Source organism: Eptatretus burgeri, chromosome 12 (genome assembly GCF_056783735.1).
Source record: "Eptatretus burgeri isolate ZD-2024b chromosome 12, Ebu_testis_v1, whole genome shotgun sequence".
NCBI classification, from domain to species: domain Eukaryota; kingdom Metazoa; phylum Chordata; class Myxini; order Myxiniformes; family Myxinidae; genus Eptatretus; species Eptatretus burgeri.
In genome coordinates this window covers 11,924,407-11,949,546 of record NC_140972.1, presented here as the reverse complement: position 1 = coordinate 11,949,546, position 25,140 = coordinate 11,924,407, and the positions used below count along the sequence as shown (strand labels likewise).

Sequence of the window (25,140 nt, the reverse complement as noted above, 5' to 3'; positions counted from 1 at the left end):
ACTCCGCTTTATTGCGCATCCGGAAGTACATTCCTGCCACCCCTCGCGGGCGAAGCATGATATACGAAAACACAATCACGTGATACAGCACATATCAGGGATAAGAAAAGGGTTAAGAAAAGTGTGGCCATTGAGGAATAACACAAAATAATTGGTGGACGATGACGGTGAGATGGCAGGATAATTAAAAAGTTTTTTTTTTTTTTTTTACTTCTACATTTACATGGGAACAGTCAGGGGAACGTCCAATATCAGAGTGTATCTATCTCGGGGATGAACAAGGACTTTTAGAAGAGATCCATTTTGGAGGAAATGAAGTGAAGAAACAGAAAAAATTAAAGGGATGATAATGCTCCAGCCTGGATAATATGCATCCTAGAGTTTTGAGAGAGGTGAGAGAGTGGATAAGCAAGATGTTAACGGATATCTTTATTCGTTCACTGGAGTCAGGGCAGGTACCGGAGGATTGGAGAGTAGCAAATGTAACATTATTTCAGAAAGGATCCAGTAGACACGAAAAGTGTCATGTAGTTTTTCAGAAGAGTTGACAGTGTTTGGACCAGGGGCCGTAACTTGAAGGTAAAGATGAGTTGGGATGGTTTTTAAAGGCAGAGGGTGTATTCAGATAGGTACCTGGATGCAGTGAAAATAGCGAGAGGGGTATAGTCATATTGGCAGGAGTTGTTGGGAGTGTATGGATGGGTGATACCGGGGTTGGTGCAGTGCAGACACGAGATGTGCCAAATGGCTTCCTCCTGTGCCAAAGTTCCTTACACGTGTCCTTGTGTGAAAATCGTCATGTCAGCATTGGAGTCAACAAAATAACATTAAACAAGGCAAAATCTATACAGGGTATTTGTCTCGGCGACCCCTTTTATACAAGCCACTTATTATGAGCTTATCGATAAAATAATTCAGCAATACTTCAAATGAAAGGTTTATAACACGATTGATAAATGTTAGCTTGCTTCATCTCAGCAGCTCACAAGATCCCTGATTAATTTATGAATGAGATTTGGAACGTGTAACGAACACACATATGCCAATTGCCAACATACTCTTACCCAATGGAGACACACAGCTTTACAAAATATGATAGGGAAACACTCTTGCCCCTTACCTGTTTGACATCGTGCTTGATTACACACTCAGAAACACTATCAAAGGCAAGGAGGAATTGGGGTTCCAACTTGAATGAAGGAATAGAACGGCACTCTGACGTCACAAAAAAAATAAACAAACAAATATAAACGATTGATATGCCGCTGCCCACACTATGACATCAATGGAATACTTGAACCAAGTTTGATGCAATTCCCTTCGGCAGTTTTCAAGCATCACATTTTTTACCTGACATGACCTCTGACCTCTGACCTCTTGATGCCTGAACCTAATCAGTTCATCTTCACATCACAATACCTACTGATGTCAAGTTTGGTCAAAATCCAACCACTGGTTCACAAGTTAGCATGGTAGAATCTTTACCGAACATGACCTCTGACCTTTGATCTCTCGACTCAAAAATCCAATCAGTTAACCTTTGCATCATTATCGATACTTCCATCAAGTTTGGCTGAGATCCTCAGCCATTCTCAAGTTATCATGGAAACGAAAACCTATCGTGGACGGACGGACGGAAAACTTGAAAACGTCATGCCTCGAGCAACTTTGTCGGTGGAGGCACAAAAAAATAGAAGAGTCAAATCGGAGGTTCTAACTGAACTTTGCCGATGACATTATCCGATTATCAGACAAAATTGAGCAAGCACAAGAACATCCCAAAAGAGTCGACACAAGCTAACAATTAATGTTACTAAAACTAAAGTGATGACGTTCAATCAGTTGAGAGAGAGGTCTCCATCACATCGAACAAAGGAATAAAAGTAAAGACATTCAGTGACTTCAAGTATCTTGGTTCTGGGTCGATTTCATCTACTTTCAAAAAAAACCATCTCGAAAAGGTTGTCATTCAAACTCCTGGGCATCACTCTCAGCCACTTTCTCTCTTGGGAAAGGCACATTTTGAAGGAAGTTGGACTCCAAAGGCAGATGTTGACTGGACATCTGTCATGCAAAGTCCTTCCAAAGCACACCTGAGCTTCTATCCACCTACGAGGCTTTCATCCACAGCTTGATGGAGTACTGCTCCCCCCCCACCCCCGGGCTGGCTCCCCTGCCTCTTATCTTGCTCAGCTCGACGCCAAGGAAACCAACACTTTCAAGATAATTGGAATCTCTCACGATGAAGCAGAGTCTATGGGCCTGTCACTTCGTCATCGCCGACAGGTCGGTGGTCTCTGTCTTCTACCTCATTTCTGGTCTTGTACCCTCTGCGCTGTCCATGCCCTGTCCCCTTCGACTATCTGCAGGACACACGCGGTCCACCAGCAATCTCCTCCTCATAAAAACTGCCTAAACCCAGAACTAATGCCCACCTCAACTAATTTATTCCTCTCTTTTTCCCCACTGATGGAACCACCTTCCATACTCTTTTCAATCTCATTCCTCTCTCCTGGTCTTCAAAACAGCTGTTCACCATTTCACGTCATTCCCCATCCAAAGCCATGATCTTTTCTTCACCCGTTAAACCACCCCCACCCCTCCCAAAATCTTGCTGAATGAATCCATCTTGGCCACGCTTTGCATTCTCCCGCCCCCTCCCCCCCCCCATTACCTCCACCACCAAAGGTGAAGATCCGGATGAAATTTGGTGGGCAGGTTGGGCGTGCGACAAGGACAAACTGAACTGATTATATTTTGGTGAAGATCCGGATCCGGATCAAACTACTAGAATTTTTTAAGTGATTCTTCACCATTGAGAGATTTGGCTAAACTAATATATAGCATGATATCTCAAAAATGTAATGGGTCCAATATGTTTCTTGTGGCCCAAGACATTATGTGGCAGAGGTATGTGCTCTACTGAATACCCTTCTAGTTGTTACCTGCATACCTTGTTTGTCCGCCTCCGTTCATCTTCTCCCTCTGCCCTGCTATTGCCGTTTCCCCTTTGTTATGTTGTGTCCTGTGTCTGAGTTCTGCCACGAGCCTTGACCAGATACACGAGATATATATATATATAAAACCACAACTGCTCAGGATATCAAACAAAGGTAATATAAGATGCTTCATGAAGAGTTTGGAACAAACTTTCAATAATTTGGAAATTAACTTGGCGTATCAAGGAACGACTGTTCACGACAACATCTGACTCCGTCCTACTTGATGGAATTGAAGCATGGACCTTCACTGCGACCCATGAGAAATGCTGAACTCCACTTCTTCGCTCCCTTTCAATGTCTATTGGTCTGAACATAGGATAAACTCGAGTGAGGTCAATGACACACCATCACAAATCCCCACGTTTCCCACCAAAAGCAAATTCGAAAGATGGCAAAAGGTTCGACCAGGATTGACCTCATTTCCACCGCCCCCCCCCCATTTTGACACGTGATTCCAAGTCCCCACCGCCTGGGGGCATGGACCGGGGGTCAAATCCAAAACATTTAGATATTTCATGCATCTCCCAATGTTGATTGCATGTTCAAAGTTTCATTTCAAAAATGCTTTAAAATCTGTCTAGAAATGCATTTTGTGGTATTTGACCTTTTAACCATCCCCCCAAGAGGCAGGGCCAGAAATGATACTGGCGTGGTGATCTGATCATTATCAAGTTTGGTGAATACCTGCCCAACCATGGAGGAGATAGCGTGAAGGACGGACGGACAGGACAGAGCCGATTACAATATCGCACCCTGGGTATGGGCAAACGCACCCTCAGGAACGGGAATGGCTGACGGACAGAACTCACATTCACAGTAATATAATAAAATAAAATAAAATAAAATAAAAAACACACAAACGAGCATATGGTTAAATTGGACAAAAAAAATATCATCGTAAAAGTAGACAACCTCCTTGAACTGTGTCGAAGGCAGGGTATGTCGACAGTGGTCGGAAGCCTTTAACGTCGAAGTCGACTGACTGGGACACCATCCCTATACAAAGGACAAAACGAACTTGTGTTGAAGTTGGATGTTAAAATGTTGTAAACATCATTAGAGAGCGTTGTCCCGCTGTACTTAAGGCCTCGATATTAAACTTTATCTGTGTGCGGGCACACATGGACACCGATTACAATAAGCCTGTCCCTTTTGGGTGAGGCCCATGAAAGGGCAACGATGCACAAACTCGTGACTGCCATGGTGAGCGAGTCATGTCAAAATACCACTGCTGCTGGGCTGGCAGGATGGCCTGCAGGTACACACACTCACCTCTCAACTGTCTAGGCTGCGTTTGAATCCCGAAGCAGCTGCAAACGATCATCCCAGCGTTTCATCAATGTGTGTGCCGTCCGTTGAATGGACGTCAAACTGGCGTCCCGTCTGCCGGCATTTGTTGGCGGACATTAAAGATGCCACGGTGTCCTTTGCCACGAGTCAGCAAAAGCTATCACCGGCACCCTGAAAAAAGTTGCAAATTCCTACCCGAACCTACAGAAGGAACTTCATCGGCGGAACCCTCAGCCAATTATGCTACATACGAAAGAAGAGCAGCACAGCAGCTCTCCGACGATCAAAACCAAAAAAGGCTCCGGCAGAGTTTGTCAATCAAATGTGGAAACAGATGACAAGGGTTTGGGCGCCTTCATTGAAGCGGAAGGATTAAAAATTAATAAAATCAGTGAATCAACTACACGAGCTGATGGCTACAGGGATGGTAAGCTTGCCAAGACGATTTGTTTGCGAAGGACCAGACGTTTTCTCACCAAAAGAGCAAGCAGACTTCAAAATGGATTATAACAGGACACCTCAAGGATCTTTACACCAGAATTGCCATTTGCTGCGGCGACAACAATCTGCTGGACATACGACGCTCGGACTACGCGAATTGGGATTTGCTCGATGCGAGGACAGATGGATGTACTGCAAGTGTCAGAACACGATTCGTTTCGATGACAAATGACGTCTTTAAAACAGAACACATATTTCAGCAACTCCCTCAAGATTGGAAAACACGCAGCATTCTCTGTTCTCCAAAGGTCTTCAACAGAACGTGGAAGACGCGAGCACGTCGAGTCACCAACAGACCATCCAAGTCAACGAGAAAGCTCGACGGTCTTTGATGGGAGTCAGAAACATAAAAAAAAAAAAAAACCCTCAATGGACAGACGCTGACATTGGCAGAAGAACTGGAATCGGTTCTTTCTCGAACACAAGATCCCTTTGTACAAAGCGTGTGAAGAAGGGTGAGATTGAGCAAAGGTCTCAAACGATCTCTGGCGCAATGTTCGAAAATGCCAGGCCATGTGCGTCATCATGGGCCTCGAAGCAGATTAAGATTAAAAGTCATAAGGCATGCAAATAACATACGACATGAACATCAGTCAACAAATGAGGGCATTGCGAGTCATCATTCGAGGTGCCTTCATTAAGGTTTCCCTGGTTTGGGAAGATTGGTCATAAACCTGCTTACACTTATCGAGTTGGTGCCAATATAAAACGGTTTAAACTGGAAGGGGACTCGGTAGAGCGCGTAACTCCGCCACGCAATGCCTGATCCACAACAACATATCGGGTCCAATACATTTTTTGAGATATAGTGCTATGTATCGTTTTTGGCCCGATCCCTCAATGGGGAAGAATCACTTTCAAAAAAAAAAAATTCTCGTGTCCAGATACGGATAGTCATCCAAATCGAATCAATTCGTCGTGGTCAAACAACCAACCTGTCCACCAGGTTTCATCAGAATCCGTCCACAACTTTCTGAGATATGCACACAGACAGACAGACAGACAGAGACAAAGGAGTGAAAACATAACCTTCTTCAGCTTCGGTGGAGGAGGGAATAAAAAAATGATTAACGGTTTTACTGAGTGGTTCAAAATATTTGTTTCAAACATGAGCGATGCGACTCACGAGCAATCAACAAAGCCTTACACTCTGGATGGCGGTGACGAGGAAAGAATAGGTCGACCATCAAAAGCGCTCAATTGTGACGGCAACAACAGATGCAGCTCAGAAACGATTCTTGCTCGCCTCGTCAAGCATCAACCACTTTTGGTAATGGGGATCTACCCCCGCTACAGAGATCATGGGTCGGAGCAAGGGCAACGGCGCAAGGTGATGTTGGCCAGAGCTCTCATTTAGCACAGACGGGAGGCATCCCAGGTGTTCCAAATTACTCCATCAGCTTCATAAACAACTCCAGCGACCCAGATTTTGCAGGTAAGTCAGAATTCAACACAACAGGTCAAACACCACGATCACAAGTTGGATATATTACACAACCATTCACCAAAACAACACCTTATGTGGGTGATGAGTTTGTAGCAGCTACTTTGGCATTTCATTTGAGAGTGTTTTAAGATGGGGAGAAAGGTGGGAGAATGGAGAAGGGTGGGGTGGATGGAGGAAAGCTGAAGGTGGTGGTGGGGGGGGGGGGAGAAGATCTCAAAATAGGAGTTGGATGACCAAGGACTTCACCCTTCCACCAAGTTGGAATGCTCTCTTTTATTACAATTTTACATCTGGCGTCTCGGTCCACGTCCATTTCCACAAGCCAGCCCAGGACGGACGAACGGACAGGTGCGCAGACACAGAGACAGACAGACACACAAAAACCTCACTTCCTCACCCTTCCCAAAGTCGAGGCTGGTTGTTCACCTTTGCTCATTGGTCACCGGATCCCAACAGAATAGTCTCCATGTCCATTTTAAACACCAGAACGACACGCTCCATGTTTCTCCAGGTCCATTTTACTCCAGGACATTGTTAATCGTTTGTTTTGTTATTCCTCATTATGTCCATCCCCTCACTGAACTGAACATAATGTCTGAACCTACTGTCCTTCGTCTCCTCCTCAAGCCTAGATGCTTGTCTTGAAAAATACTTGTCTTGTGACCGGGGGGGGGGGGGGGGTGGGGTGGACAGAGTCCGGTGGCCGGGGGGTGTGGGGGTGGACAGAGCCCGGTGGCCGGGGGTGTGGGGGTGGACAGAGCCCGGTGGCCGGGGGGTGTGGGGGTGGACAGAGCCCGGTGGCCGGGGGTGTGGGGGTGGACAGAGCCCGGTGGCCGGGGGTGTGGGGGTGGACAGAGCCCGGTGGCCGGGGGTGTGGGGGTGGACAGAGCCCGGTGGCCGGGGGTGTGGGGGTGGACAGAGCCCGGTGGCCGGGGGTGTGGGGGTGGACAGTGGCCGACAGTGGCCGGGGTGTGGGGGTGGACAGTGGCCGGGTGTGGGGGTGGACAGTGGCCGGGGGTGTGGGGGTGGACAGTGGCCGGGGTGTGGGGGTGGACAGTGGCCGTGGAGGGGTGTGGGGGTGGACAGTGGCCGGGGGGTGTGGGGGTGGACAGAGCCCGGTGGCCGGGGGTGTGGGGGTGGACAGAGCCCGGTGGCCGGGGGTGTGGGGGTGGACAGAGCCCGGTGGCCGGGGGTGTGGGGGTGGACAGAGCCCGGTGGCCGGGGGTGTGGGGGTGGACAGAGCCCGGTGGCCGGGGGTGTGGGGGTGGACAGTGGCCGGGGGTGTGGGGGTGGACAGTGGCCGGGGGTGTGGGGGTGGACAGTGGCCGGGGGTGTGGGGGTGGACAGTGGCCGGGGGTGTGGGGGTGGACAGTGGCCGGGGGGTGTGGGGGTGGACAGAGCCCAGTGGCCGGGGGTGTGGGGGTGGACAGTGGCCGAGGGGTGTGGGGGTGAACAGTGGCCGGGGGTGTGGGGGTGGACAGTGGCCGGGGGGTGTGGGGGTGGACAGTGGCCGGGGGTGTGGGGGTGGACAGTGGCCGGGGGGTGTGGGGGTGGACAGAGCCCGGTGGCCGGGAGGTGTGGGGTGGACAGAGCCCGGTGGCCGGGAGGTGTGGGGGTGGACAGTGGCCGGGGAGATGGGGGTGGACAGAGCCCGGTGGTCGGGGCGTGGGGGTGGACAGTGGCCGGGGGTGTGGGGGTGGACAGAGCTCGGTGGCCGGGGGGTGGACAGTGGCCGGGGGGTGTGGGGGTGGACAGAGCCCGGTGGCCGGGGGTGTGGGGGTGGACAGAGCCCGGTGGCCGGGGGTGTGGGGGTGGACAGTGGCCGGGGGTGTGGGGGTGTGGGGGTGGACAGTGGCCGGTGGCCGGGGGTGTGGGGGTATGGGGTGGACAGTGGCCGGGGGGTGTGGGGGTATGGGGTGGACAGTGGCCGGGGGTGTGGGGGTATGGGGTGGACAGTGGCCGGGGAGGTGTGGGGGTGGATAGAGCCCGGTGGCCGGGGGGTGTGGGGGTGGACAGTGGCCGGGGGGGTGGACAGTGGCCGGGGTGGTGTGGGGGTGGAGAGAGCCCGGTGGCCGGGAGGGAGGCCGACAGAGGTGTTCCTGGTGGGGGGAGTCGTCAGAGGCTGGGATAGGTGTTCCTTGAATTTAAATTTTTTTAAGTCGAAGGGGGGGGGGTTAAAAAAGATAAAACAGGAAGAAGCTAAGAGGTTGGGGGGGAAGAAAGAAAAGAACAAGGGAAGATTGACAACGACGGATTGGTGGGTAGAGGGAACAAAAGAAAAACTTCATTTATTTTCCGACACTATGGTCTCGAACAATACACTAACAACCCTCACCCCCCCAAAGGAATCACCTTCAACGTTGACAAGGCGGTCAAGACGCCCCTCAGACACCAAAACCAGCCTCAGAACACGATTTCCTCCTCCAGCCTCCCCCAGGAAATACCGTCCTGTCCTTTGTATTCGGCGGGAGATCGATCCGAAGAACCGTCCAAAGAATAAACCAAATCCGAAGTTGCGGAGAAGGAAATCTCCGGCCAGGCCTTTATTGTCTTTCACACAAACAGCTGACTCACCAGGTCCGCGCCGTTCCGGAGGCACATTACGTGTTTGCGTCATACGCTCGCCATTACGTCAGGGCCACCTCGTCCGTTCATTGGATGGCAAGAAGAATGTAAAGCGCGTCCAACCCGGGAAAACAACCCGAACGCTTTGTTATCCCATTCACATTTATTGGCTCGGAAACGTCGGGAATTCAAACAAGCGACGCTCGGATCCTTTTTTTGAATATTCGACGGACAATGGGGTTTGGGTTGTAAACATCCGTCCTGGTGAAGCGGCGGAAGGAACGCGCCTCCGTTCGGATCACACAGGTACAATTCATTAATTATTCCGTTTCCACGTTTCCAATCCTGAAGCTGCAAGTGTTGAAACTAAATGTGAAACAAACGAGTTTTGAGCGGTCAAAGCGAGCTCGTCTGAGCGAAAATGGGAATTAAACAGGAAAGACGTCACGACCGTCGTGACGTCACGTGCTGCGACGTCACGACCGTCGTGACGTCACGTGCTGCGACGTCACGACCGTCGTGACGTCACGTGCTGCGACGTCACGACCGTCGTGACGTCACGTGCTGCGACGTCACGACCGTCGTGACGTCACGTGCTGCGACGTCACGGCCGTCGTGACGTCACGTGCTGCGACGTCACGGCCGTCGTGACGTCACGTGCTGCGACGTCACGACCGTCGTGACGTCACGTACTGCGGTCACGACCGTCTTGGCCACTTGTTTGGCGACCACTTCCTCGATACGACATCCTGGCGGCAGAAATTTGAGGACGGTTGGGAAATCTTGGTGAAACGCAGCGCGAGGTGTTGCCATGGAAACACACAAAACGGTGCGAGTCGAGGAAGTTTCCCAGGCCGAGTGGTGGGGGCACGGCTCGAGCGGCTCGCATCGGAACTGATCCTTCCAAATGGGACGTGTGCTGCTTCCTCGCTTGATACACACGATTTAAAAGGATGAGAGCACGGACAAACAACCATCGGTTGGAAATAATGGTGCAGTTCTTTGATGGGTTCAACTTGAATCAGTGTCTTGCGTCGAAGTTGCTTGGAAGGTGTCATGTACTCGATGGAGAGGGACGAAGACTCTGAAGTGGGAACTGCAGTGTCCGAGGACCAGGACAGAATCAGGTAACCCCCCCCCCCCCGAGTCCGCGAGCCCCGCGGGCTCTGGCACGTCTGGCCTTGGCGATGCAACGTCTGGCCCCGGCGACATCAGAGGTGGGGGCTCCATGTCGCTCGGCACGGGGGGGGGGTGACGCTGAACAGCGATCATGCATTTGGTCCACGTGCCGCTTCCACACCTTTCCATCGTCAGTCCTAACCAGGCAATTTGCCGGTCCGAGTATTGCAGACACCACGGCCGGTACCCATTTGGAAACGTGACCAGAATCACGCACCATTACCCGCTATCCCACATAAAAACCGCACACCAGCGTCGGGCGCGACACCGCCCCAGCCACCGACCTCCCAGGGCACAGCAAATCCAGTCGAGACCTCAATGCACGTCCATACAGATGAATGGCAGAGGTATCACCGGTGGCCGGATGGATAGCATTTCCATATTCCAGCAAAAATACATCAATCATTGTCTGCGCAGATGCACCCTCCCCTCTACGCAAGGCGCGTTTCAACATTTTATCAAATGATTCCGCTTGCCCGTTCGTGGCAGGATGATACGGTGCGGACTTCAGATGTCGATTACCGTTTTGACGCACAAAATAATCAAACACTCCCGCGACGAACTGTGGACCGTTATCAGAAACCAGCATCTCGTGTCTCTTGCTCACCTCGTCAAGCATCAACCACTTTTGGTAATGGGGATCTACCCCCGCTACAGAGATCATGGGTCGGAGCAAGGGCAACGACGCAAGGTGATGTTTGCCAGAGCTCTCATTTAGCACAGACGGGAGGCATCCCAGGTGTTCCAAATTACTCCATCAGCTTCATAAACAACTCCAGCGACCCAGATTTTGCAGGTAAGTCAGAATTCAACACAACAGGTCAAACACCACGATGATTTAAATCGTTGAGCGGCAGCCTATTAATTATATTATATTATAACCACACTGGAAATCGAAGTGTCAACATCACCGTCATGTCGAAGAAAAAACACAAAAAAAAAAAGAGTCTGGAACACTGACGGGTTCCTCCTGTGAACCCCATTTTTATATACCAATTCCCCTAAACGCTGCCAATACGCCATTATACGGTAGATGCAAGTTAGAAACACGTTCAGTAAGTTCTGTGGTCATCCGGAAGACATCAATCAAATACGTCCACATATGTCAACATGGGTTGGAGATACGTTACACATAGGTTCAAAGCACGTTACTCATAGGTTAGAAATAAGTTTCGGGTACGCTAAACATTACCTCAACATATTTCGACTTATGAGTAACTTACAAGTAACGTGTGTCGACGTGTGTCAACGATCGCATAACGTGCCTACAACTTATGGCCAGCGTATGCGGAACGTGCGAGTTATACGCTGGAATACGTCGAAAAATTTTGAGCATGTTAAAATTTGTCGACGAGCTCGGCGTACTAAGACGTATGCCAGCGTGCTTCAGCGTGCTCTTAACGCATACAAAACTTACCCATAACGTATTCGACGTGTGCCAGCGTTTTAGACGAATTTTTCATACGTCAGCTTATGCTGGCTAAAACGTTAAGGTGTGACAGGGCCTTTAAATCGTTGAGCGGCAGCCTGTTAATAGGCTACGCCACGTGATCGTCGGCGATACGCTGCCGCGCTATGCATAAGTGAGATTATCGTTGGGCATAGGTTGTGAACGCCGACAACACGCTAAGCATTCGTTGGTATAAGTTATCTATAAGTTATCGAAACGTTCTGTGTACATTACTAATACGTTATGCATACGTCCAACTCGTTATGAATACGCCCAAAACTGAAAAAAGAACATCAATAGTTCAGCGTACGCCAGCGTTTTACTTACATTTTGATACGTTGCCATACGCTGGCTAAAACGTCAAGGTGTGACGGGGCCCTCAGATTCGGAATAAAGTTACAGTAATAGTTCAACACACCCTGGTATGCTTTGAGCTCGGTTGTGTTCGCAGGAGTTGGAGCATCCTTGATAGCTTCCGTCCTGGTCGTGCTTGGCCTGATGCCGTCAGCACTGACAATACGACAGAGAAATTCCACTTGGGGAAACATAAATCGACATTTGCCACGTTTCACCTTTACACCGGCTTCAACAAGACATTTGAGAACCGCCTCAAGGTTACACAAATGTTCGGCATCATTGCGGCCGGTGATCAAAACATCATCTTGAAACACGACGACATTTGGAATTGCTTTCAGCAGATTCTCCATATTGCGATGAAATATATCAGCAGCTGATTTGATTCTGAAAGGACAGTGGTTATAAACAAACAATCCCTTGTGAGTGTTACAACATGTATACTTCTTGGAGTCCTCATCAAGCAACATCTGAGTAGGAGCAGATTCCAAATCCAGGCGGCTAAACTTCTTTCCACCAGAAAGCGTAGCGAACAAATCATCTGTCTTGGGCAGAGGATAATGGTCCTGTTTGGAATACCTGTTGATTGTTGTTTTGTAATCACTACAAAACCGAACACTACCACCTGACTTTAATACAGGAACATTTGGACATGCCCAATCACCGAACTCAACAGGACTGATAACACCTTCCATCTGCAAGCGGTCGAGCTCTGCCTCGATCTTTGGACGCATCAAGTGAGGTACGGACCTTGCTTTACAAAAGATTGGCTTAGCACTCTCATCCACATCGATTTTGGCTTTAACACCTTTAAAGGTGCCGACACCACCTCCAAACAATGAGGGGTATTTGTCAAGAATGGCATTGTGATTAACATCACAAGCCATCAATTTGATCACAGGCCAATCGAGTTTGATGAATTCAAGCTAATTACGCACCTAAACAATGTTGGCCCATTTCCCTGAATGATCCACAAGGGTAGTTTCCGTGATACATCATTGTAGGTGACCTTCACCTCTGCACTACCAATCACAGGTATCAGTTCATCGGTGTAAGTTCACAACTTGGCGTTCACCTGTCTGAGTTCCGGACTTGCTGTCTCCTGGCTAAACAGCCTATTGAAAGTTTCAGAACTCATGATTGACTGGCTGGACCCGGTTTCCAGCTCCATCTCCATGGCAATGTCATTCACCCTGACAATCCACCACAATGGGTTTGCTTTTATCCGACATACTGAGCAAATCATGCTCCTTTGAAGCAAGAGGTATTGCTTCACCACCGGTCACTGGCGTGGCCAAACCGATCACGTGGTGATTCGTACCGTGTTGGGATGTCTGGCGACACATCTTGCATAGATGGCCAAGTTTCCCGCAGTTATGACAGGAGCAGTGTTTGAAACGACACAGGTGGGGTAAGTGCCTGCCCCCACAACACCAACACGGTTTACCTGTTGGAGAACCCGACGATCCACTGCTCTGCTTTGGCACAGACGAGCTCACATTATGAAACGAGGTGATGTGTTGAGCAGATCTGTGAACTTGAGGATCGCTGGGCTTCACAGCTGATGATGATGAGCTCAGTTTGGTCACATCATTGCATGAACTCGGCTGGGAGTCTCGCTCTCTGCCGCTGATAACATGCAGCCCCTCATCCGTCGTCATGCGGGTAGTTGCGATTGACACAGCTTCAGTCAGATCGAGATCGGGAACAACCAACAATTTCCGGAGGATCGTCTCCTTATTGATGCCAATAACGAAAACATCTCTCAACATCTCATCCAACGTGGCACCGAATTCACAATGTTCCGCCAATCTGCGCAGGTCAGCAACAAATTCGGACACCGACCGACCTTCCTTCCTCCCATGAGTGTAGAACTTGTACCGGGACACGATTTTCCCGGGTTTCGGCTTGTGGTGTCTTGCCACAATCTTGATCAGTTCATCGAAGGTTTTGTCCTTCGGTTTATCCAGAGTAACCAGATCCTTCATCAGGGCATATGTTGTTTTACCACACACCGTGAGCAGAACGGCCCGGAGATGATCAGCATTTCTGGCGCCGCCATCTTGTTACCGATGAAGTATTGTCCCAATCGATCAGCAAAGTCTTCCCAGTCCTCATCCGGCTGGTACTCCAACAGAATCCCCACGGACGCCATAGTGAGCAATGCCAACTTGGCAAAGCACGAAACTCGTCGCCAATTGTGGCGGATCCGAAGGACTGCGGGCTGTAAGGCCAGACACCACACGGGTCGAAGCTCCACGTTTATTACCGAGGAAGGCGCACACTGCGTAAGCGTGGTTTCTCCGGTGAAACTGAACGAAATCGGTTGCAAATTTCAGAAGGAAATCCTTTGTACGTCGAGGTAATATGTTCCTAATTTCAGCGACGTCCATTTCCACATTCTTGAGTTTTTAACGAAAATCCTCGAAATTCACATTAAATGTGTCCGTCCATCTGTCCGTCCCAAATGTCTAGGCGCTTATATCTCAAAGGCTATACATTGAAACAAGCTGAAACTTGGAATATACATTGGCCAGTAGTATTAATTAATGGCTTTTGAAACAAATTACACCGAAGTGCCATCGTTTTTGCTTATTTTCTCATGAGCTATTAGCTTGAGTTCTGTTCTTGTGCGGTATAAGTTATGCCATGGCGGTGTTGTTGGAAGCAGAGACTCCTGCAACAGTCAAGTGAAGCCGAAAGCACCCTTCCATTGTATGGAACAGTTTCTCTTTGCAATAACATGGACTGAAAATTCCTAGGGGTGGGGGGGGCAGGGTGGTTTCCCCCTAAAATAGGTATGTGCTTTCTTCTCTGAAACTCCACACACAATTTTGATGAAACTCGACCACAACCGTCATCACCCGTGATATACTAAAGTTTGTTCACGACTTAAAAATGAAAATACAAGAAAGAAAAAAAATCCACGTTCCAATGGGTGGGCCCAGGGGAGCATCAACCACACGATGGCGCAGGTGCGAGGATGTGATGTCGAGGCGGACAGTAGAACCAACCAATAAACGCCCAACGCCCTACAGGAAGCACGCAGCATTCTTTTCAACCCATTTCTGCATCAAATAATTATATCTATACTCTTTTCGACCCAAATCTACATTTTATAGCGAACGTAGTGAGCTTCATACTCAACGCGTGCACATGAGAGAAAAGGAAACAACAACAACAACAACAACACAATACCTTGGCAATTTGGAATCCGTGTCGTCGGCTATGACCCTTTTGCTTCTGGTTTTTGTCATGGGGAATGATGCGTCCCGGGAGATAAAGGCATCGTCAGAGACATGAAAGACCCAAATATTAGACATGGTGTATATTTCCTCCACTGATTTTAATAAAGATATCTCCCGCATCATCAAAAAATAATTTTTTTCGTGATTTACATTATTTGATCGCTGATCCTGAATCCAGGCCAAAGTAACCAGAAATTGCAGCATCGAATGAAAGAAGAATTCTATGTTCGCTTCTAGGCTTTGCCTATTCCATATTAATTATATCCAATCCTTTCCTTCAATTCATGGCGTGGATCAGGATTGGGACCGTGCACAACACCGCCTGTGATAACTGCAAGCACGATGGCAGACACGGGCGCAGTCCCATAATAAATAAACACATATACAATGGCAGACCCGCGCGCACTGTACAGGGCATGCATAGCGTGTCTCTTCATTTGGGTCTGCACATAGTGTTACCACAATGTCGAACCGTCGGTCTTCGCTCACCACAATGGCCACAAATGTCTCCTGCGGACGGCAGACAACCTCCCGCACCTCCGCCTCGATACAGCTGCTACCAAGCACAGGCATGCTGTGCGGCCCAGATCGCGAGGGCCGGATGGCGTATGGACAAAGCAAGCACATTGACCAGTGCTAACCGCGGATCATGAGGAGTGCCCAGGTGGGCATGCCGGGGCCGACGCGCCCCTCGGCCAGTCGCCAGGGCATGGCCCAGGAGTTCGGTGCAAGGCGATTCATATCACGGGGTTCAGAGCGAGATGATTCCTACAGCTCAGCCTTGGCGAGCCAGATGTAGTGAGGCCGTTTCAGGTCATGGCGGCAGAGCTGTGTGGTGGCCGGGGTCCAATCAGAGCACCCGATTCGGGTGACATCACTTCAGGGTGGCACCCCACCCTGCACTACAGGGTCTATAAAGGACGGGTCGTGAGGCGGTCTGCGTTCCTGCTCTTCCTCTCTGTCTGGCCTGGGTTCGATATTCACTGACTCGCTGCTGACTCCGCCCTTCTTCACCACCTCGGCGCTGTCTCCACCCACTCACCTGATCCTGTTTGCTACTCCACCCACTCGCTCTCGACGCTACCTTCTCCACCCACTCACCGTTGCCTCCACCCAAAGACCCTCCCTCACGCCTGACGGTCATGCCCCTTCTCTGGATAGCCAAGCAGGAGAGGATGTGCGAACTATCAAGGAGGGATCATTCAGCGGAGCATTCCTCCCAAAATGTACTGGGTGGCACAGTCGGTCAATCGTGCAAGGTATTACGAGACTGTTAGCTTCATCTCCTCTCCTTTTTCTTCTCATGAACTCCTATTCATCGTGGTGTGTGTGTGTGTGTGTGTGTGTGTGTGTGTGTGTGTGTGTGTGTGTGTGTGTGTGTGTGTGTGTGTGTGTGTGTGTGTGTGTGTGTGTGTGTCATGACACCTGTCCTCGCTTAAGTTGAGATTGCAGCAGAAGAATTACATCAGGATAGGTCTACTCTGTCTGCTTTTGTAAGTTGCTTGTGCTATTGTCGCACCTCACATTTCCACCTATCTCCACTCACACACAACAATAAACTTCCTTCACGGTGACATATTTTTCCTTGCCGACCTGTAATAAATCGTTTTGTAGAAATGTTCCCAGCTCATTTTTGTCTTTTCTTTCATTGGTCCAGCATGGTCGGTATCCTAGCCCAGCCAGAACTTTATTCCCATCGGTAAGGGACTTTATTCCCTTTAAGTCGGTACGTCCTTGGCAGTGTTGCTCGGCTGCATCTGATCCAGTCAAGTGATCCGGTTCGGACAAGGCATACCGAGGGCGCGTCCCCCAGTAATTAGGTCGTGATTATTTTTAGGTAACCGGTATTCGACGGAGGACCCTAAGTCACGTGGTTGAGTTATTGGCGTTCACGGTCGGTCAGCGACCCGCCGCTTCACGGAGTTATCTGTGTGTGATGGCCTGCAATTCCAGGGAGTTTGGCAAGAACCCAAGATAGCTTCCCTCCCGAGTGGTCTTCTCACGCGGACCCCCGGCCGCAACAATCTATAGTTTAAAACCCGTCATTACGTAAAGTTTTCTTTTTTGTGTTATTTGAAAAGGAAAATACATAAGATCATGTGTATGTGTGTAATTTATTTAAATAAATGGCACCCCTTTATATGACCTTTTTTTGGAGCACAACTTGGTTCCTCCGAAGAACACAAGGGTAGTTAAGCATGCACACAATATTTTTGGAATGTCCCTTGTTTTCTTTTGTCTGGCATTTTCCACAGGCCATGGAATGTCCCTCCTTTTCTATTGTTTACCACATACCATATAAAGGGGCTGTTTCTATGCCCTTGGCATTTTTCCCAAGAATTATTTTTGAGGTCAGCATCGGCCAAATTTCGAAAATTGTCAATTTTCATCCAATCTACATCGTCAAATACCACTCGTGAACTATTGTCATCTTCAGACTTGTTATTCACTTGAATTCAGAATCGGATTAAAATTCAATTCAAATAAAATTGAAGACCAAATAGGTACATTCCTGCATTGGAGTGATCAGAAGGAACCGAAACAAACAAAAAGCAAAGATTACATCATCAGGAGGAACCTGGATTGGATTCACATTTCAGCTGCTACTCCCCGACCCTCAAACCCATCAAGGCACAACCAAGTGAGCCTTATTACAAAAAAACTAAAAAAAATTAAATAAAAATCAAAAAAGTCAAAAAGAATGCAGATCAAAAAAATTAAATAATTCGGGCTGCCAGAACATACATCCAATCAGGTTTAAATTTAAAACATCCATTCCCCATCACAACGACATCATAATTGTGACGTTTCATGTCGATCAAGTGGTTTCTTGAGAATATTTTAGAAAATATTTTCACTCAATCCAATGTGGCTGCCAGACTGTGCGATTTCTCAATTATTCGTGAATACTTTGGTATCCCCAAGGTTTGGGGAACATTTGTGTGAAGTTTCCCCTCGATTTGTCTCACCGTTCTGGAGAAGATGATTTTTTTTTATAGGTTTTTGGGGTAAATCCAATGTGGCTGCCAGAACATACATCCGATCAGGTTTATATTTAAAACATCCATTCCCCATCACAACGACATCATAATTGTGACGTTTCATGTCGATCAAGTGGTTTCTTGAGAATATTTTAGAAAATATTTTCGCTCAATCCAATATGGCTGCCAGACTGTGCGATTTCTCAATTATTCCTGAATACTTTGGTATCCCCAAGCTTTGGGGAACATTTGTGTGAAGTTTCCCCTCGATTTGTCTCACCGTTCTGGAGATGATTTTTTTATAGGTTTTTTGCGGTAAATCCAATGTGGCTGCCAAACCATGTGACCGATGACATGTGTGAACCTTTTGTTCCTCATAGTTAGGTGGTCATATGTGCAAAATTTCACCTCGATCTTTTCAGCCACTTCAGAGAAGATTTAAGATTTAACAATAAATAAATAAATAAATAAATAAATAAATAAAACAATTTGGCTGCTGAATCATATGACCAATGAAGTCATAAAAATTTTTTCTGTGGACCATTTTATCCCAAGATGATCCTCCAAATTTTTCATACTGATGAGATAGATGTAGCAATTTACATTTGCAATTATGACGTCAAAAAAAAAATCAAAAAAAAAATCACTTATTCCCATTAGTAGTATTGCCATGTGCAAAGTTCCAATTTTTCCCTTGGTGTGGTTTCAGAGATCGAGGTCCAAAGTTTTTCCGTTTTTCCAACATGGCTGCCACACCATGTGACCTATGATGTCATAATTACCTCCACCACCGAAGGTGAAGGAGGCGATGTTTTCAGCTCTTTCTGTCTGTGGACAGGATATCTCAAAAAGTTGTGGACAGATTCGGATGAAATTTTATGGACAGGTTGGGTACGTGACAAGGAGGAACTGGTTAGATGTTGGTGAAGATCCAGATCTGGATCTGGATAAGAGAAAATGTTTTTTTGTTTTTTAAAGCGATTCTTCACCATCGAGAGATAGGGCCAAAAAACGATATCGTACTGGAAAGCATAACATTTCAAAAATATATTGGGCTCAATATGTTCTCGTAGATCAGGCATTACATCGCGGAGGTATGCGCTCCACCAAGTGCCCTTCTAATTAATCAATAAAACATTCTACATGAGTAGTCAGTCGCTGCTATGGTGAATATTTATTGTCTCAATCCGACAAGCAGTTGCAGAGAAAAACACTAAAGTTCTGTGCAGATAGACAGACAGACAGAGACAAACAAACAGATCCAAATGCAATACCCTCTCCTTCGGCGAAGGTAATACATGTCCCTCCATGCCCCCTACTCCTTCAGAGTGGAAGATATGGACTGTTTGGCCAGGCCCAAACATTACTGGGCATAATAATAGCTTAGATCGGCGTGGCATTGAAAATTGCTCGAAAGTACTCTACAGTTGTACTGGAGGACCAGAATCGACTGAAGCAACATTGGGGTCTCTGGCATCAGAAAAGAGACAGAAGCAGCAGATTTGTCCAAAGAAAGTGCAAAGATCAAAAATTATTTTTATTCCGACAAGTGCTGATAAGAAAACTCTCCACACAAACACTCCAGGAAGGACACTTTCCGCATTGGTATATAACATGTAAACAAGAGCTTTAGCAGGAACAAACATCATCCACCCCACATCCTCTAACATAGTGTTGCATTTTTTTCTTTGTGCAAAAGTGACGGATTGTGATGACCAAATAATCATCAAGCCATAATATGCTTGATGAAGCAGTTTCTTCTCACGAGCTTTAGTTTCCTTTCGGATTGATGATCTTCATTGCAAGATATTCCTGGAAAGACAAAGACATGTGCTGTTGGTGAAACCAAACTTTAACGAACATGGTGTATTGTCATCATGTGATTCATATTATGTTGTTTTATTGGATCCATACAGGGGCTGCTGAGAATCAGGTGAAACTATTTCTTTCTTTTTAATACAAAGAGCTGAATGCCAGGTGTGGGAAGGGGTGTGGCAGTTGTGGTAAGACGTCAACACCAGCCATGGAGCAGAGGGCAAAAGGAAGACGAGGAAATATGAGAGACAAGGAACAAATAGACAGTGTGATGGAAGACGGTGGGGTATGTAGAGAATGGCAATGTGACCAGACAGGAAAAGCTGTCAAACTGGATAAATGTGAAAGAAAAGTGCAGGTGACTTGAAGGTAGTCTTTGAGAACAAAAAAAGACCAAGGGGGTAGAGATAAATTTTATCATAATGGATTTGAAGGTGATGAAATAAATAAATTGATGACAGTTAAAACTCGGTATTAAAATTAAAATGTTAGACCTGAAATAAAATGTACTCAAATATGATACGATTCTTTTAAGTATGTATCCATTTGGAATTAACATATTTATATTTCTTCTTTGCATGGAAAGATCACTTGACTATTAAAGCTTGTATCAGGTTGAACTTTCCAGTAAGTTGAATATAAGAAGAATTGCCTATCGTTTTAAAAGCTATCTGAAGGATTTTTTTTTTTAAATAAAAGAAACAAACAAGTTGGAATGTGGATTTAAGAAGGTGTCCAGATGTATTCACGAAGCTCGAATCGCTTCAAGATAATATATCTTCCCAGTTTCGGGAGAAGCAGACTGACTTTTAACCTACAAAAGATGGAAACTTGTGTTCAATGGCCATAAGAGTTGGCGTTTGATGTCATTATAGCATTTTTCTGCATTAGGAGAGGATTAACATGTCTGGATTTGAAATGTGTTACAACCATTCAACTGGGGCTGCATGGAGACCCGAAGATAAGCTGCGCCTGGAAGATGTCAAGACCAGACAAGCTGGCGCCAGTGCCGGAGATGATAAAAAAAAACTGTGTCTTACTGAAAACTATATAAAGACTAAGATTCTCCATTTGTATTTGAGCGATCTGGAATGAGTTTGTCTGTTCAGAATCTCCTATGCACGCATAATAAAGTGTCTTGCCTGTGTGTGTGTGTGCACATGTGTAAGGAGGGACAGTGTGGAGGGAAGGAGGAGCTTTCCACTAAATGGATTGCCTGGTTAAGTTGTATCTCAAAAATGTACATTATTAGGGTTTCCAAGCTACAGCTGTTAGTAATAGAGTAAAATGCATCATCTAGTTTGTTAGTAATAATCAATGCATTATCTAATTTCTAAATTCTAGTTAATGCATTATCCCGTTTCTAAGTTCTATCATCGACTACAAAAGTAAACTGCCTCATCTTGAATTCACATAGTTATTATTCTCCATTTGATTCTCTTTTTTGGATGACCATAAATAAACAATTCTTAGTTGGGAGGGCTCGTACTTGGAAGCAAAAGCACCACCAAGTAAGAAAATCCTGAACGGTGTTTTCACTTTGAGATCTGGGATGACTTGTTTTGTTATAACCACATTTATGTGAATTTCAACATGTTTCAAATGAATACGATACGATTTGGTTAAAAACAATTTTTTTTTTTTTTTAAATCAACCTTTCTCAAAAAAAGCGAACACTGGGACAGGGAGTGGAAAGTTTGGTTCTCGAAGCTGACTGTGTTAAATCAAACAATATCATCAAGCCCAGTTACAGTATGATATGCACAAACACATTTGTGCTAAAAATACCAAACACTGAAAGGAAACCGAAATATTTGTCAAAAAAACGAGTCTATAATGCCTCGATGGATCTAAAAAAAAATATTCAAAGAGTAGGAGGCAAAGGTGGAAGGAAATTTCTGTCCTTGTAAAAAAAAAAAAACAACAATTTAGGCTCACCGGGAATGAATAGAAGAAGACCAAAAAGAACAGCACAATTAGAAAAAGAATGATGAGGCCAATGAAGAGCCATTTAAATCTTCGCCACACGATGTACTTCATTGTCCTCCAAGGTGACGTAAACCAAAGGAAGGATACATCTGGCCGTCTGCAAATACAGGTTGACAGGTAATTATTTTGTAACATTGGCTCTTTAGTCACTCAGACACAATATGTAGGCTTGGGTGGGGAAAAAAAAAGAGAAAGAAGTAAATCCAAGATGAATAAAACAGAAAAGAAGGAGGGAGAGGGGGAGAAAAAGGAAAAGCAATTGTTGGATGCGAGGGGTAAAACGAGGAAGAAAGTCAGGGGAGTGTGTGGGATAATGTAGTGACCAATTCGAGAAGTGAAAAATTACATTTCTCTTTTTGATGAGCAATATTTCAATGGAACACGACAAAATTTCAACTTCACCATAAAACCAATGATCGAAGATCTACCACAACAGTCGAAGCATGGCCCAACTGACATTAAACCTGTCGACTTTTTCAAGCATTAGCATAATAAGCTCAGAAATTAGAGCAAATATAGAAAGTGCAAAACTTTTACTTGCAGTTGATAATAAACAAGAGGAAGAATTGCTTTGCATACACGTCACCAACCAGTCCCAATGAATGTTCGGGAGATAAAAATGTGTTTGCGTTTAACGCACGCTCCAGCCGATACCAGAACCAGAATGAAGACAAAGAAACCCTTTATCTCACCGTTTGGATTGATTCGGCAAAACAAAAGGAGATGCAATTTTCATTTACCGATGTCTTTTGTAGTCGAGAAACCAATCAAGACAACTCGGATAACAAACCAGAGATAAAAATTAGTTTGCTTCAACGCATGCTCAAGCCAATACAGGAACCAAAATGAAGAAGAAACTCTTCAAGCCACTATGTTTCGTTCATTTCTGGGCTTTGCCTATTTCATATCAAAAACAAGAGCGAGAACTTCTCCTTCCAATGCGATATCGAACCCACCAATACATGTCCCCAACCGACGTGATATTTTCCAAGTCCAAAAAGGGCATAACTGAAAAATTGACAAAACAACCTGAAACTCAAACTTGTTCTATAACTTATAATAAAGCATGTACCAAGTTTCAGTTGAAATATGTTAAAGGGTATGTGGGGGAGGGGGGGGCGAGTCTGAAAAATCACAAGTGGGACAGACGGATGGACAGACAGGATGGAGAGCAAACCTATAGTTGCCTCCAGTGAAAACGGAAGGGGGACTAATAACCCAATGTACACACATGAAACAAAAACATGCATTTGGCTTATGTGCATATATAATTTGTAATGATAGACCTGGAATCATGCCAAATGTACTGGGCCATGGATTAACACCCAGGCTAAAGGAGTGAGGCCTGCAGATTTGTGCTGCTTCATGCAACAGCAGTACATGTTTTTATTGGGGTGGAGTCAGGCCAGCTGAACACTGACCCAAGTGTAATATGTGATTTTTGTTTAAGTCCAAAAAGGGCAAAACAGTGAAAAATTGATGAAACGCACTGAAACTCGAAGTTGTTCTGTAATCTTTGACTTGTTCTGCAAGTTAATGGGATGAGAAACCAGTTCATGGGACAAGCCAAAATGTATTCATAAACCAGTTAATGGTACAAGAAACCAGTTCATGGTTAGAGTAGATTTTACAGCAGCAGAAATGACATTTGTCTCAATTTTCATCATTTGAGGCACCAGTTCCCTTGCAATTGTCTCGGTCTGCATTAGACTTTATGTCCTTTTCTCAGCCATTACAACTGCATCCGATAGTAAAGTCCTGAGGTTGCTTTGCAACTCCTAACGGAGAGAGACTGATTTTGTTCCAAACAGGTAAAGAATCTTTCATATATTAAAAACAGTAAGACATGAAATCCAAGACAAATATTGAATTCCATTTACTCTCAAATTATTCCATCATAATGATAGGATGAGGACTGCAGGTATGTATGCACCTTCCTCTTGGTTGGTCCTTCCAACCCATTTTCTCCTCCCAACTTCGCTCCCCCCCAGGCCCCCCCCCACATTGATATAAATCTAGCTTGTTCTCATATTGTAATATTTTATGTTGTTGGTGCTGCTGTTGTCGTAGCCTCGATCCTTCATAAAGCAAAAAGACCAGTGGAATTAAAGTGTCCCACAGAGTCCACGAGACGTTTCCGGATTTCTCGTGTAGAAGGGGTGTCTATTTCTGGACCAGGGAGGGGCAGCTAGTAATAAATATTATGTGTGGTGGTTTGTGGGTCAGGTAGACAGAGGGGGTATGCTGGGTTTAGTGTGGGTTGGAGCCTATGTTGATATTGCATAAGGGAGGGGTGTGTCCACACCGGTGTTGAGCCAGATGGAGTCTCATTTCACGACCAAGTAATATTACAATAATACGAGTTGAGATTACATTACGAGATTTTACATGTTGAGAGAGCAAGAAATTACATAACAATATTATGATGTAATTATTGCAATGTAATCTCTGTGAGGCGATTACATCACTATATTTTATGTTGTAGTATAAATGCAGTTTTTGATTTTGAAATGGATATGTAGTGGCAACGGCATGTGCAAAAATCACCTTTTCCCACTTCTCATTGCATTTTATTTCCTGGTTCTTTATACCAGACTAGCTGGAGTACTCGGCACTGCCCGAGGGAAAAAAAAAAACATAGGAATAAGAAAGGGGTAAATAGTGGTGCTTAATATATATCACATTTAATTTGGACACATTTCACATTTCTTTGTCATCGTCAGCGTTCGACATCAGTGCTCATGAGGCTGTCACGGAGGTTGTCGTAGTTATCAGCAAGCAAGTTCTTTTGCTCCCGGTGGATAAAGCCGAGTTGCTCCGTCTCGATCTTGCAGTAGACATCGACCAGAAACTGCTGAAAGTCGTCACATCTGCAGTATGTGGTTGCTCTCTGTCTCACCATGATGTGGTAGCTGTAGTACTGCAGCTGTGCAAGTTTTCGTCCATCCTGTCCAGTAGCAGTCCTGACCACCAGATGGATGCTGTAGCCATCTGTTCCATATGTGAACACTATGGGATACTGGAGTGCATCATAAGATACATGCAGCTCACTGACGCCCCATCATGAAGTCTGAGGACAATGTCTTTGGGTTCTGTTGGCTCATTGTCCATTAGGATGGCGACTTCTGGTGCAGACTGGATGTTGTAGCGGCGTGTGCGCTCTCCTTGCGGTTGCTTGTTCTCTCTGATGATCTGGCGCTCTTCAGAGTTGCCTCCTTCTGCAAGTGCATCTCTTGCAGTCTTGAGCTCACGGACCAGATGGTTATTTTCGTGAAACCACTTTGTGAGCATCTCAAGGATGTGTGGTTTGAGGCCGCTG

General features: G+C 46.3%; 2 protein-coding genes across 12 annotated transcripts in view; both read right to left on the bottom strand.

Moving 5' to 3' along the window:
* LOC147015100 (AN1-type zinc finger protein 5-like) overlaps window positions 1–8,872 on the bottom strand; it is a 63,410-nt gene extending 54,538 nt beyond the window's left edge. Inside the window, exon 1 of one of the 5 annotated variants that reach the window (XM_085849534.1) lies at window positions 8,593–8,872. In XM_085849534.1, coding sequence (XP_085705660.1) covers window positions 8,593–8,857 — 265 coding nt within the window. In that variant the 5' untranslated portion in view covers window positions 8,858–8,872. Of the gene's footprint in view, window positions 1–4,274; window positions 4,592–8,592 lie in introns of those variants that run through there. The other 4 variants (XM_085849536.1, XM_085849537.1, XM_085849535.1 and 1 more) reach the window with 4 other exon arrangements.
* Window positions 8,873–19,518: 10,646 nt separating this feature from the next.
* The window catches only part of DYSF (dysferlin), a 180,390-nt gene continuing 174,768 nt past the window's right edge, over window positions 19,519–25,140 (bottom strand). For all 7 annotated transcript variants that reach the window (XM_085849530.1, XM_085849528.1, XM_085849531.1 and 4 more), the window contains 2 exons: window positions 21,771–21,918; window positions 19,519–19,829 (listed from right to left, as the gene is read on the bottom strand). In XM_085849530.1, the coding sequence (XP_085705656.1) occupies window positions 19,788–19,829; window positions 21,771–21,918 (190 nt within the window). In that variant the 3' untranslated portion in view covers window positions 19,519–19,787. The remainder of the gene's footprint in view (window positions 19,830–21,770; window positions 21,919–25,140) is intronic.